Source organism: Paramisgurnus dabryanus, chromosome 3, assembly GCF_030506205.2.
Source record: "Paramisgurnus dabryanus chromosome 3, PD_genome_1.1, whole genome shotgun sequence".
Taxonomy (NCBI): domain Eukaryota; kingdom Metazoa; phylum Chordata; class Actinopteri; order Cypriniformes; family Cobitidae; genus Paramisgurnus; species Paramisgurnus dabryanus.
In genome coordinates, this window is record NC_133339.1 from 18,757,564 (window position 1) to 18,772,033 (window position 14,470).

The 14,470-nt window shown below is 35.7% G+C and overlaps 1 protein-coding gene, 1 long non-coding RNA gene and 1 other non-coding gene across 7 annotated transcripts in view; 1 reads left to right on the top strand and 2 right to left on the bottom strand.

Moving 5' to 3' along the window:
* grb2b (growth factor receptor-bound protein 2b) overlaps window positions 1-2,643 on the top strand; it is a 43,933-nt gene extending 41,290 nt beyond the window's left edge. For 3 of the 5 annotated variants that reach the window (XM_065252885.2, XM_065252887.2, XM_073813861.1), the window contains one exon: window positions 972-2,643. In XM_065252885.2, coding sequence (XP_065108957.1) covers window positions 972-1,160 — 189 coding nt within the window. In that variant the 3' untranslated portion in view covers window positions 1,161-2,643. The remainder of the gene's footprint in view (window positions 1-971) is intronic. The other 2 variants (XM_065252886.2, XM_065252888.2) reach the window with 1 other exon arrangement.
* Window positions 1,640-4,088, bottom strand: LOC141281925 (uncharacterized). Its single transcript, XR_012336343.1, has 2 exons — window positions 2,886-4,088; window positions 1,640-2,837 (listed from the first exon to the last, which is right to left on the bottom strand). It is a non-coding gene; the product is annotated as an uncharacterized lncRNA (long non-coding RNA).
* An 8,861-nt stretch (window positions 4,089-12,949) lies between these two features.
* trnas-aga (transfer RNA serine (anticodon AGA)) lies at window positions 12,950-13,031 on the bottom strand. Its single transcript has one exon. It is a non-coding gene; the product is annotated as a tRNA-Ser (tRNA).
* Window positions 13,032-14,470: the final 1,439 nt, after the last annotated feature.

Here is a 14,470-nt window from a genome sequence, read left to right on the forward strand (position 1 = left end):
GCTTGCGTAGCCTGCGTATAGGGAGGATCGGCTCTGCACTGAAGCATCCACAGGTCCAAAAACAGTAAAAACTCTGTGTATGTTTTGATTATCATTCTCAATCTTATCTCACCTTTACAAAAATGTGATTATCACCTTTTGCTCAAAATTTTTTCTTTTTAAAGAAACCTACACATATTTGAGAGGTGATAAAAAGAGAACAAATGAAGATAGTGTGAAACTGTTTTTTTGTTAAGCAGAGGGTCTGTTCTTTCATTTGATATATTGTATGTTTATATATTTAAAGAAGAACATTTTCTGGAAGGCATTAAACTTTTGTGAAAATCGTGAAAAATGCCGCCGCTGGCTAGCAACTTTTTTTTTTAAACCACTGGCAGGAAAAGAGTTAATATCCTAATGGCATAAAAATTATATAATAATTTAAATATATTTATATTAAATCAATTATATATATGATAATTTTGACTCATAGAATGTTTTGTTGACTATTGTTACAAATATACCCGTGCGACTTTATTGGACAATAAATTTGAAAATCTTGAATAGGAGGGTGCAAAAAAAGAAAGGAAAATCAAAATATTGAGAAATTTGCCTTTTAAAGCAACCATATTACTAATGATTAACACATTTTTGATATATTTACAGAGAGTAGGAAATTTACCAAATATCTTCATGGATCATTAATATCCTAATGATTTTTAAATCAATAATTTTGACCCATACAATGTATTGTTAGCTATTGCTACAAATATATTAGTGCTACTTATGACTTAGATTATATTTAAAGTATGTAACATAAATGATCAACAAGCATTTTAGGTAAAAGTTATAAAAAAACAACCCTGAAAATCCATTAAAGACGGCAAATAGTTCACCCTTTTAAAAATCTTATTAGTTTTTTTCTGTGTGTGCTATGAAGTAAAAGTGCATCATCTTCATGTCATTTACTCGCTTAAATTTTTTTTTAACAGCAGCACCCAACGTACGTGCAGGCACTTTTCGATTTCGACCCGCAGGAGGACGGAGAGCTCGGCTTCAGACGCGGAGACTTCATTCAGGTCCTGGACAACTCTGACCCCAACTGGTGGAAGGGCGCCTGTCACGGGCAAACCGGCATGTTCCCACGCAACTACGTCACGCCTGTTAGCCGGAACATGTAAAACCTCGAGCAATTAGTAAACGAATTATTAACGGCCCTTCACATTCACATACAATCAGACTACCCTGTATTTCCCCTTCAACACCCTTAAAGTCCTGTGAATCCAACGTTGCACAGAAGAATGATGGAAATCGTGAAAGAACGGAGAAAAATAAGTGGCGGAGAGGCCGGAGGTGCCTGGGCGAAACTATAATTCCTGAGAATTTTTTTATGTCTTCAAGAACGCTTGCAAGTCAAGACTGAGCTGGTAGGGTAAAAACAAAAGCTGAATCTTAGCGTAGTACACGGAGCATAAATTAAAACAACAGCCATTCTGTCTGTAGATTTATCTGCTGCTTTTATCTTCTGTTGTTGTCTGCATATAGTTTTTTGTTTTCCTCTTTGTTTTGTTTTTGTTTTCGGCTGCATGTTTAAATCTCTTTATAATCCTAAAGCTGTTTTTAAAAAGAAAAAAAATTGAAAAACATATAAAACGTAAAATTGCAAATTGTACATCTGGGCTGTGGAAAAAAATCACCTATAGAGAGAATCCATTTTTTTAAGAATATATATATATTATATATATTTGTATGTGTCTGTCCGTTTTACCTCTTCAACACTTTTTTTATTTTCCTTATTTTTTTCCAAATTGTAAATTATGTTTTTTTTCTAAGAGGGTGGATGAAACCGAGTAGCTCGGGGACACGCTAACTCGTCTGTGTCATTTTATAAATATCTGAGATTTGTCAGACGCAACACCATAGTGTTTAACGCATCATGTATTCGATTTGACATATGGGTGAGTGGATTTGTTAATAAGCTTCCACGTGCATGAAATAAACGCAGGCGGTTGATCTAATGTGAAATCCACAAGGCTAGCCACCGTTTTAAGCCGATGTATTTATTGCAGCCACTTTTGTTTGTGTTAGGATGTGAATGTAGCTGACATCACTCTGTAGACTTCACCAGGGAACCAAGATGGGAGGACTAGACCAACAGTTGCATGATTATAATGACATGTCTATGTACAGTGTCCAAATCCATACACATATTGCATTCGTGAAAATCATGAGGTTTGGTGTTGAATCGCTGAGAAACTGGCGGTAAGCCAGTGAAAAGAAAGAAACCAGAGAGTTTTCGTATATGAATAATGAAGTTTCTTTGGTTTTGGTTTCGATTCGTTTTTTTGTGTCGTTTGTTTTGCCTCTTTTACGTCCCTCCCTTGTATTATTGATCCCTTAAATTTTTATTCGTGATGTTTATGTTCTCTCTGGATTAGTGCCTTTTTCTCTGGTGTCGCAGTGTCTGTGGCTCACTGCTGTAGGCCGAGCTTTGGGCTTCGACCGACCCGCAGTGAGAAATCGTGTGCGTCCCCCAGCCTTCCCCCTGCTCTCGACCACACCTGAATACACAGTCCCTACTATTTAAATGTCTTGCCTTTTTCTTAACTTTTTGTTGCTTTATTCCTTGTTTCTTTTGAATAAAAATGAAATTATAAAAAGAAAGCATCTCTCGTGTGTCAAGTACTTCATATTGTGTGAACTAATTTTCTCCCTTTTTTTCTTTTATCTTTCAACTTTATACTTTTATGCTCACAGTGACATTATTACACTCAGAAATAAAGGTACAAATGTTTTCACTGGGATGGTACCTTTTAAAAAGGTCCAAATATGTACCATTTTGGTACCAATGTGCGCACCTTTTAGGTACAAAAGTGGACTTTTTGAAAAGGTGACAACGTTTGTACCTTTTGCAAGTATGGGAGGGAACACGTGTTGAAAAAATGTATACCTTGTAATGCACTTTGTATAAAAGCGTCTGTCAAATGCATACATGTAAATGTACATTCCTGTGATCTATTAGTGGGATGGGTGGCCTATACACCGCGTTTCAAATTATTATGCACATGCCATTTTTATTTACTTTTCCAATACAGTCAGCATTGTTGGGGAAAGTTACTTTTAAAAGTAATGCATTACAATATTGTGTTACTCCCCAAAAAAGTAACTAATTGCGTTACCTAATTACTTTACGTTACTTTTAAGTTACTTTTGCATTACTTTTTCTTCCTTGGCTAAGGCTTGATCTCTTTCAGGCTCTGCAGGTGTTTTTTATGACTGAGAAGTTCTGCATTCGGAAATTGCATATTTCATCACATTTTACGGTCAAGCTCTTGTCCCCCGTCTCAGTTTCTGACTCAAACTGCAGGCACGCACTCATAGAGTGCGTAATTGTACATTGATCTTCAGTTTAGATCAGTATACTATTTTTATAAAACAAATGATCAAACTGAAAAGTAACTCTCATTACTTTTTTTAAAAAAGTAACTCAAATATGACTTTGTACATTTATAAAGTAATGCGTTATTTTACTTGTTACTTTAGAAAAGTAAAATTATTACTAGTGATGCACCGATGTATCGGCCACCGATATTTATCGGCCGATTTTTTATGAATTTGAAACCATCGTCGTATCGGCAAAAGCACGAGAAAGGCCGATACTTTTCCAACTTTTTTTGAAGTAGCAATATTTATACTGTTTAAAGCAATAGCACTGGCATTATTTATGTTTTTTAAAGAAATCCATTATATGTAAAAAAAAAAGAGTTAATATTGTTTATAAAAGAAATGCTGAATAACAAAAAAACACCTTTGAAGGTTGTCATGTTGTCTTAAAATATATTTTTTTTGTGTGTCTTATTATGTTGGTCAGTTGAATGTTAATTAGATCCAATCCATGTTCGGTAAAAATAATTTGATGCAGAAATAAACTAGCTAATAGACCAACTGTATAGGATTGTATACAAGTGTTTAATATCGGTATCGGCCAGAAGTTGTCTGTTTAAATCGGTATCGGCCCAAAAAAATCCTATCGGTGCATCCCTAATTATTACGTAATGCACGTTACTTGTAATGCGTTACCCCCTACACTGACAGTTAGTAAGTTTACAAATTTGATTTTGCCCTCAACACGTATATGACAGTGTGGATGTTATTCTATTTAAATGAAATAAAAATGTTAAAGATACTTTAATACTTTGAAAAATATGCAAAATGTGCAGTTCTCATGCAATATGGGTATGAAAAAAGATCTTTCTAAAGACAAAAAGTGTGCATTATCTTAAAAAGCAAATTACTTCCTATAACAATTTATATTTGGTGGACCTAAACAAAAATCATTGAACTATTATAAGATTTATGAGTGATTCACAGTACAGAAAGATTTGACTATATAAAGGCAATTTTTTTGTTTTAAATTTAAGGAAAATATTAGGAAAATGCAGCAATAAAAAGCCAAAGTTAAGAAGCAAACATGTATTTAAACTTGCTGGTGTCTCTGAAATCCCAGAACCCCTTTAATACGGCATCCTTCAGTGCATAAAGCTGGATTTCTACCTCTCCTACAAACCAACACTTGCAAAAATTAAATTTGCTTTGAGCTCCGATTACACTGAATAGTATGAATGTCATTCTGGATTGTTGGTGAATAGCCACTATATTCAAACAAGACTGTAACTTTAGGGAGAGGTGGCAGAGTAATGATTTGGGCTGGAATATTGGAAAGTATAGATGTTAGGTTCCCTGAGGGGGTCAAACTGGCATCTAGAAGATATGAAGAGTTCCTAAAAATATGTTTTTATTACAATAGGATATAAAGGGAATCATGTCTTCTGAAATAAATGACTTTAATTCACCATCCATGCTGCAAAAAGCCTCACTGACTATTAATTCATATGGGCTTAAAATAAGAAAGAAATCAAGGTGTGACCACCATCATCCTCTGATCTTAGTCCTATTAAGAGCCTGTGAGCATCATTATGTGGACAGCACCATAATTCAAAACATCAACTTTTTGATGCAATACTAGTGTCTTCAAGGTGAAAACCTATACTTGTATACTTACAAATTAAATGAATGGGAGAGTTAAAGTCACGCTCATATATTATTATGTAACTTGTGTAAATACATTATTTATTAGGGCCCGAGCACACCGGGGTGTGAGGACCCTATTGTTCTTCAAGGAGTTATTATTATTTTTCTTTTTCTCCGACTTCAGCGGGACTTTAGAGGGCCTAAACATACTCGAAAACTCATGAAATTTTGCACAGATGTCAAGAGTGATGAAAATTTACATGTGGTGTATGCTTTAGAATTAGGCGTGAGAAAATGGCTCTATAGCGCCACCTACAAATTTTCAACGAAGCAGCCCTCGGACTGTGTTTGACGTACAATTACGAAATTCGGTACGCGTCTGTAGCATGACAAGACCTACAAAAAAGTCTCTTGGAGCGAAGCCGTAAACCAAACAGGAAGTCAGCTATTCTGAGTTATTTTTGTGATTTGGGCGCAGTTTTTGTCATTTCCAGGCGTCATACTTTAACTAACTCCTCCTACAGTTTTCGTCGGATCATCTTCATATTTGGTGAGTGTCATCTTAAGGCCTTTGTGATGCTAAATTGCGAAGGATTTGACTCTACGTAAAAATTTGTGTCGGTTCTGGCCCGACAAAGTTTGATGTTTTCCAATGAAACAGGAAGTTGCTGGAACTCATGCATACAGTGTCCGATCTGTCCCAAATTTCACATGATTGCTAAGAGTCCTGACCTGAACACATCTACATAACAATTTTCATTTATAGCCATAGCGCCACCAGCTGGCAACCTGAAGGAACATGTTTTAGCGCCACTTTCAAATATTGAATGAAGCAGCCCTTGGACTGTGTTTAACTTACATGTACGAATTTCGGTATGCTCATGTATTATTACAAGCCCTACAAAAAAGTCTCTTGGAGCAACGCCCTAAACCAAACAGGAAGTCAGCTATTTTGAATTATTTCTCAGATTTTGGCTCAGTTTTTCTCATTTCCAGCAGTCATACTTTAACTAACTCCTCCTACAGTTTTCGTCGGATCATCATCATATTTGGCGAGTGTCATCTTAAGGCCTTTGTGATGCTAAATTGCGAAGGATTTGATTCTATATTAAAATTTGTGTCTGTTTCGGCCAGCCAAAGTTTGATGTTTCGCTATGAAACAGGTTGCTGGAACTCAGGCATACAGTGTCCGATCTGTCCCAAACTTCACATGATTGCTAAGAGTCATGACCTGAACACATCTACATGTCAATAGTCACTTATGGTTATAGCGCCACCAGCTGGCAACAGGAAGTGACATGTTTACAATGATTATCCAATGTCTGATCTGTCCCAAACTTCACATGATTAATAAGAGTCCTGGACTGAACACATCTACATGTCAATAGTCACTTATGGTTATAGCGCCACCAGCTGGCAACAGGAAGTGACATGTTTACAATGATTATCCAATGTCTGATCTGTCCCAAACTTCACATGATTAATAAGAGTCCTGGACTGAACACATCTACATGTCATTAGTCACTTATGGTTATAGCGCCACCAGCTGACAACAGGAAGTGACATGTTTACACTGATTATGCAATGTCCGATCTTTCCCTAACTTCACATGATTAATAAGAGTCCTGGACTGAACACATCTACATGTCAATAGTCACCAGTGTTGGGCAAGTTACTAAAAAATTAGTAATTAGTTACAGTTACTAATTACTTCTTTTAAAAGTAACTGAATTACTCTACCGGTTACTGTATATCAAAAGTAATTAGTTACTTAGAAAAGTAACTTTTAAGTTACTTTTATGTCTGCTTTTTAAATGTAAATATGAACAGTACTGAACAGTCAAACAGTAAAATGATATGGATGGGCTATTTTACACATAAGACTCTAATATATCACATACTGTAAGAGCCTATTTTGCTTTAGATTCAACCTTTGAATATTTTTGTTAGAAATTATCTTAATATTTAAACTTAGTTTATTTATGTATATCATTTAGACCATTTAGACAAATATTCTGCATGTTTACAAAAATATAAAATGTGTTAAAATTGTGTAGTGTCTCTTTAAAAATTTGGAGACAATTGTGTCAACATGTCAAATTTTCTAAAATAAATTATAATTTTTCTGATTTCATATTTATTTTAATAAGTTAGAAACGTCTCCGCTGTGTCCTGCTGACAGGCACGATGCGTGTGCAGCAGATGAGGCAAATTATGGGTCCTCCGAAGGTTAGACCGTCTCATTTCAGTTCTCTTCGCGAACTTCTGAGCGCCTTGAATGGGCAAGTGCTCACCTTTTATTGCATGCTTAGTAGGGTGCAGCACTTGAATTGGAACACAGCTTGTGAAGCTTGCCACAGGGACTGCGCTCTTTGGTCATATATTGTTTGTTTTCTGTTGGATTTAAATGATACACAGGATTAAAGGAAGATATTTATTCAGAAAACGGAGTAGGCTACGTGGATTGTTTTGTCGGACGGACACAGAGCGAGTGGATTGTTTTGTCAGATGGACACAGAGCGAGTGGATTTTTTGTTCGGATACGGAGAGACTGAAACTAAAACTAAAAGCGAGCTCACACATACTATGGAGTTTTAACACGGGTGTACACCGCAGTGTGAATATTTTAGTGGAAACAACAATCGCGGATCGTTCTCTTCCATGAAGCCGATGTAAACATCTAAGAATATATGATCATTTCTTACATTTATTACCTTTGTGGACTACAAATGCAAGTTGATGTCATACTGCGATTGCTTGGTGAAGATAATTTACAAACATGAGACCGGATGGATTATGACTTGCGCACAATTTTTAAACAAAGGTATGTTGTCCCGTTTAGATTTTTCATGTTCATTCTATATGCACTGTCAGCTATGATGAAGTGTAATGAATTATTGCGCCGCCAACTACAGTCCTGCGACGTCAGATATGTCTTGTCTATTTTTTACAAAATAGAGTCACGCGCGTAACGAACTCATTTAAATTTCAGTAATTGTAATTGCGTTACTTGATTTAAAAAAATAGTGGAGTTACAGTAACGCGTTACTCCCATCACTGATAGTCACTTATGATGCCAATAGTCAGTTACGGTCATAGCGCCACCAGCTGGTAACAGGAAGTAACATGTTTACAATGATAATGCAATGTCAGATTTGTACCAAACTTCACATGATTGATAAGAGTCCTGGACAGAACACATCTACGTGCCAATATTTACATGTAGTCACTCATACACACACACACTCGCTCACTCACTCTCTCTCTCTCTCTCATGCTATCTTACACGATGCTACCTCGCTGTCATTTGTAATTAGCAACAGGAAATGTGGCACATTATACTACACTTTTAAATGGTTCACCTATGTTTACATGCTTAAATGCCTATTTACTACTGTTCCCTTTAATTCTTCTCATGCCACGGCGTGGCGGTGTCAGGTGTGCGAGGGCCCTTCCATCACTGCTTGCAGTTTTAATTTTACATTGTGTTTGTTTTTTGGACAATGTTTGTTTTGTGTCCATGCAGCACATTCAGAAAACTGTTTTTGGATCATTATAATCCATTGCATCTTTATAAATTTGGTTAAAGTGCATTAAGTATTAAAGTATCTTTTGACATTTTTATTTCATTTAAATAGAATAGCATCCACACTGTCATATAACTGTTGAGGGTAAAATAAAATTTGTAAACTTACTGACTGTATTTGAAAAATAAACAAAAATGGCATGTGCATAACAATTTGGAACACGGTGTACAATGATGAGGGGCTTTTGGACCCCATATAATAAGGATAAAGTTACTTACGAAGAGTGGATTTTATGAAATCACAGACCTAAAGGCCATCACTGTGCTTCAGGATGGAACATGTTGCTCTACTGTCACTGAAGTATTTCTGTTGGATTGTGTTTTTTTTTTTTGCTTATATGTCTAATCCATTAAGATTTATTGTGACCGCCTTTATTTTGCTCGAAATGACAATAATATATTCCAGTCGGCTGTGTATTGATACGCACAGAAGTGTGACAGCAGAAGATGTTGACATTTACCGATGCACATTAAAGTTTTTATTTTGTGGACCACTTGATGTTTGAAGAACCCAGCAGCTTGTGGCCACAATAAAATGTCATTTCATAGTGCTTGAATAATTGCATACTTAGACGCTTTGCCGAAGCCCTGCTTCCTGCTGCGGGTGAAACACGGGTCATTTAACCTCGCACTATCCATATGGTGTTGTCACATCCCTTCTGGCTGCAGCACTGGATGAAAGTAGGAAGTTATCTGTGGTAATATTGAGTTTGGCGATGTTTAAACCCAGTGAGCTTTACCATCGATGACTTTAGCCTTCAAATGACCCTGATGTTACAATCACCACTAATTTGATTGTAGTCGTTACATTCAATTTAAACAGACATTCAAGCTTTATAGAGAAGCAGCTGGTGAGGTCTATATCTGGATATGAAGTTAGCTGTATGTTAAGCCTCAAGTGTATTGGATTATACTTCTAAGAATGTAGGCTGGGGAAGAATTGTATTCTTGGAACAGACACTGATGTGAACTGTGATTGTATTAATGATAAAGATTGGTTCTTTTTATTTTTACAGATTTTGTCGTTAAATAAGAAATGTATTTCCTACAATCATAACTCGTCTGATGACCAATGCAAGTTGTCGTGTAGTTTTTCCTCCTCTGATTGTATCAGCTCTGTGTTATAAGGGTCACAGTATGTGATCGTGCTATCTTGGAAGGTTAAGCGTGTAAGAGCAGTTCTGTCATCAGGTCTGACAAAGAAAACCCTGTTGGTTTGAAATCTTCTGCCGCGCCCATGCAAATGTAGTCCAAAATGCAAACACTGATCTTTCTGGGGCACGTTTATCTTTCATGTCGGCTAGCTGTTCCTTTTTCTTTCCCAGCTAGAAGGGAAAAACGATAAGAGCAGTCCAACTACAAAAGCAGTGCTGGGGTCCATATTGATCATTATAGTTTTAATTCCAAATCATTCCACCATTAAATTACATCAGATTCCTGTTGGGTTCTTTATTGGGCTGTATGGTCCCATAAAGAACCTATAGATCCACAGAACCCTTCTGATTACTGATACGTTAAAATAAAATGGGTCTTTTAGGAACCTTTGAAAGGTTCTTTGGGGAACCAAAAGCATCATATAACCCTTTGTAGAAGGCTATATAGGAACCTCTTTTGTTCCCTAAGGAATTTTTAGTCAAATGCCCATTTTTACTGTTTTCATAGAACCTTTTTCTACACTTTAAAAAAAATCCTTGTTGCACTTCATTTTTTCAGAAGTTGATTATTTATTTCAACTTTTTTAACTAGTGAGGAGTTGCTAAATGATAAAAAAATTAAGTACTTAACCCTTTTGCTTCCTCTCAACTAAATGGTTGAGCACATTTTTAGTCAAAATATTTTATTGACAGGAGTACCTAAGCTGACTGAGCTATCTCTACCATTTGCTTGAGGTGTGTCATGCCAAAAAATCCACTTGTGTCAATCAACAGCATTTCTTCGATGGGTGTCAGAGAGAAAGAAATCACTCCTGCTTGTGAACTATTCTTGGTGAAATTTTGCAAGGAAAGCATATTTTTTGGAGATATTACACTGTAAGAGCCCCAACTTTACAAAAGTATGTTATCTGGTGTTACATGTTTTTTAATAATTATTCTTTACCAAATGTTTGATTTGTCACTTTATGGTAAACGGAAAACAAAGCGAAGCTAATGTTTTCAGATCATACATTTCTGTAGTCAGAATGTACTATTTGCTGAGAAATATAAATTTCTTGATAATTCACCGCTATTAATATAAAACCCAGGCAGTTATTAAGCTAATTCAACTTTATTTTTATAATTTATAACTCCTCATTAGTCAACAGTTAAAATTAATTGTAAATTCAAGTAAAAATTGGGAGTGCAACAAGAAGGTACACAAAAAAGATTTGTTGGTGCAACTTGGTGTAAGTAAGACACCTGGTTTCCTTAATTTTGAGTTAATTCAACCTAAAAATATTAGTTGACAGCAATATTTTACTTTTTTGAGTCCACTAATGTTTTTACGTTGAGTAAACTTAAAGGTGTAGCGGAGGATTTTCTCGAATTGTAGAAAAGATCCGCCTTCTCCACTTTTTAAAAAAATGCAATTGCGCAACACTCCTGATTGACAACTAGAAGGACCAATAGTCTTGATGATCCACCCGAAAAAAGAAAATCCTCCGCAATACCTTTAACATTTTAAGACAACAGGTAACTCAGTAAGTTTCTTTTTCAAACCCTGGCTTAAAAGAACCCACTTTTTTGAAAATAGGCTCATTTTCCAGCTCCCCTAGAATTTTTGAAAGAGGACTATTTTGGGGCGCTGCGTAATATCATTGCTATCAATTGCAACTACAGACACACACACACACACACACATATATAAATGTATATATTAATAAGTGATGTAAGCAAAAAAGGGGAGTATTGACCATATACACAAAATAGGCTACAGCAGGGGTTCTCAAAGTGGCGTCCGGTGACCCCGGTGGTCCTCAATGCTTAATTGGAGGTCGGTAAAAACAATTTAATAAATATAATTGTGTTATATTATTAGAAAGGGGATATTTACACTTTTAGAAAGAATGTGTTCATTTTCACACATCTTTGTGTGTTAAGCTTCTAACACATTATGTGTTATTATAACACATTATGTGTTATTTTGTGTTGATTTTGTGGTAAAATATAACACAAGATTTGTTAAAAGTAACACAAAATGTGTTGTTTCAATAATAACACAGAGATGGGTGGATTCTGTAGTGTGTTGTTTTTAACATATTCGTTCTAAGAGTGTATATCTAATAACCATGCCAGGCTATTGAGTTTATGAAACCTTTTTTAATTTACCTTAAGTCCAAATGTATTAATTTGAACAAAACAATCCTCTTAAAAACGCATAAGTTGAATCACTATAAAACATGTGTAAAAATATGCCTTAAGGTTAGAATATGCTTAGCAACTGTCCTTGGAAATGTTTCTCCCCTGTAAGGGGTCCCTAGCCACAAAAGTTTGAAAAGCCCTGCGGCTACAAGATGTACTAGAGATGTGCATCTCCATAACTGAGTCTGATGCTGATGCGATACGCATCTTGATGCATAGCATACGATACAGATACATATGAGCAGCTACCGATGCGATACGATGCAATGAAAAAATATGATGCTATGCAATTTAATATGGTACACGCTTAAAACATGTGTTGTCCCTAACTAGACACATCTCTGTGTTATTATTGGAACAACACATTTCTTGTTCTTTTAACACATCTTGTGTCGTCTTTTTATTTATTTTACCACAAAATCAACACGCAATGACACATACTGTGTTTAAATAACACATAAAATGGGTTTAATTGAGCAACACAAAACAATGTGTGAAAAATTTGCACATTCTTTCTTAGAGTGTACAGATAGTTTCCAAACATTGGATTTGTGCAAGGGCGTCTGAATTATAAGACCAGTTTAAGAGTATTGATATTGGACCCATTCACTTTTTCTCTAACTTGTCAAAGCGCCTTCAGTCAAATCCATTCCACTAGATAGAAATGCACTAATAAATTAAACTCCGTTCCGCATTTTAGCTACAGCCTTGACTTTCCTGCTGCTGCTTCCTCAAACCCATTCCACTTGACTTATTTAGAGTCCATATAATTTAAACTCTAATCGGGGAATCGTCCCATCACTAGTATGTGTACTCGTTACAGTTTTTAATCACATAGCACCAATGCACCACCTGCTGGCAGCTAAAAGAATTGAAGTTTTCCAGTTAAACGTCAAATGTACAGATGTATAAAATAAATGTTCAGAAAATGGCCGATAGCGTTTAGAGGATCTTGATTAGTATATCGATGTGTATTACAAGCAAAAGTAAATAAAAGCTTAAACGAAAAACGATTCGTAGTCGGCAGGATTCGAACCTGCGCGGGGAGACCCCAATGGATTTCTAGTCCATCGCCTTAACCACTCGGCCACGACTACATGAAATACAGTGTCTACTGTACCATTTTTATATCAAAATAATATTAATGTTTACATTTTTACCTTTTTTGAAGTTGTAAAGCGTCGCAACTGAAAGAACAAGGTAATGACACGTTTTAAAAGAACACACGTACCTGAACGTAATGTGCGTGTTGCGTCACGAACCCCAACAACGAGAACTCCACTAACTTACTGTAACAACTTAGCTAAATTATATGTACGTTGAGATGCATACTAACTAACTTACTGAAGTGTGCACACAGGAAACAGTGTTCGTTTTTGTTTAACAATCGCATCTGATTACGCGATAAGATGAAATATTACAGGATGTACTTTAAAGAAGTAGAGTTATATAAGAGTGCGTCCGTTGCGGTTCCAAGTGGTAAAATGTCAAGCAGTCTGCAATAAAATCCCTTGTATATAGGAGACGTTAGTAACAAACTACTTACTTTCATCATTGAAAGCAAAATATTTCCATCATGTATTTTTATACGTCAATTTAATTGTTCTAAATCTGACAATACCCACTAGAGGACGCTATCGCTCCACCATTGAACTTTTCAGATTCTTATTGTCTTCACAACAGCATTATTATGACAATTTATTCATTATTGATTTGTTGTGGTGTTGGGGTCTTGCTAGGCATGGGCAGTATATCGAGTTTTGTTTGTATATCTGTATTTTTCCCAGTGGGATATGGGATGTGACACTCATTTGCAAAAGAAGCTCTTCCAGAAGTGTACACTGAGCTCAGGTGTTAGCTTTCAAACTAGTTTGCATGTTGTGCAGCTGTGTGTTTTCAAATGGGGAGGGAAACCATGATTTTGAATTTCATCTTCATCATTTAGAAAAGATGATTGTGATATCTCACATTACACTTTGACTTGCATTTTAACACTGTGCAGAAAATATAGACATTTATCATATACCACCACTCAGAGATATGAATTTTGGTATGTATTGCCCAGCCTTAGCTCTTGCTGCTGACCTGTGGATTTTTATTTGGATTGCATTTCATATTTTCTTAATTTTGTTTGCTATCTTGAATATATGGATACAATCATACTGCGTACTGCTTTTGAATTGCAGAGTGGTTTGAATGAAAAATCATTTCACTTAAATGGGCCAAATCCCAGTTTTGTAATGGTTAGATAAGCAGGGACAATATAAATAACCAGACTTTCTTTAACAATAAGCAGTAAGCACATTTAAAGTAGAGTGAGATTGTATGAGAATTCATGTACTGTTCACAGGGATATGTTTTGACAGTCATCTCAATGTGTCCCAATTTACCCAAATTTAACCCAGATTTGTCTTATCTACCAGTGATGGTTGATTTTATTGACACTAAATTGCCCAACATAGGATTTTCAATATGTGTTAACTATGAAAAGTTTTACATGCAAAGTCATATGTTCAGCATTTTGGTAACACTTTAC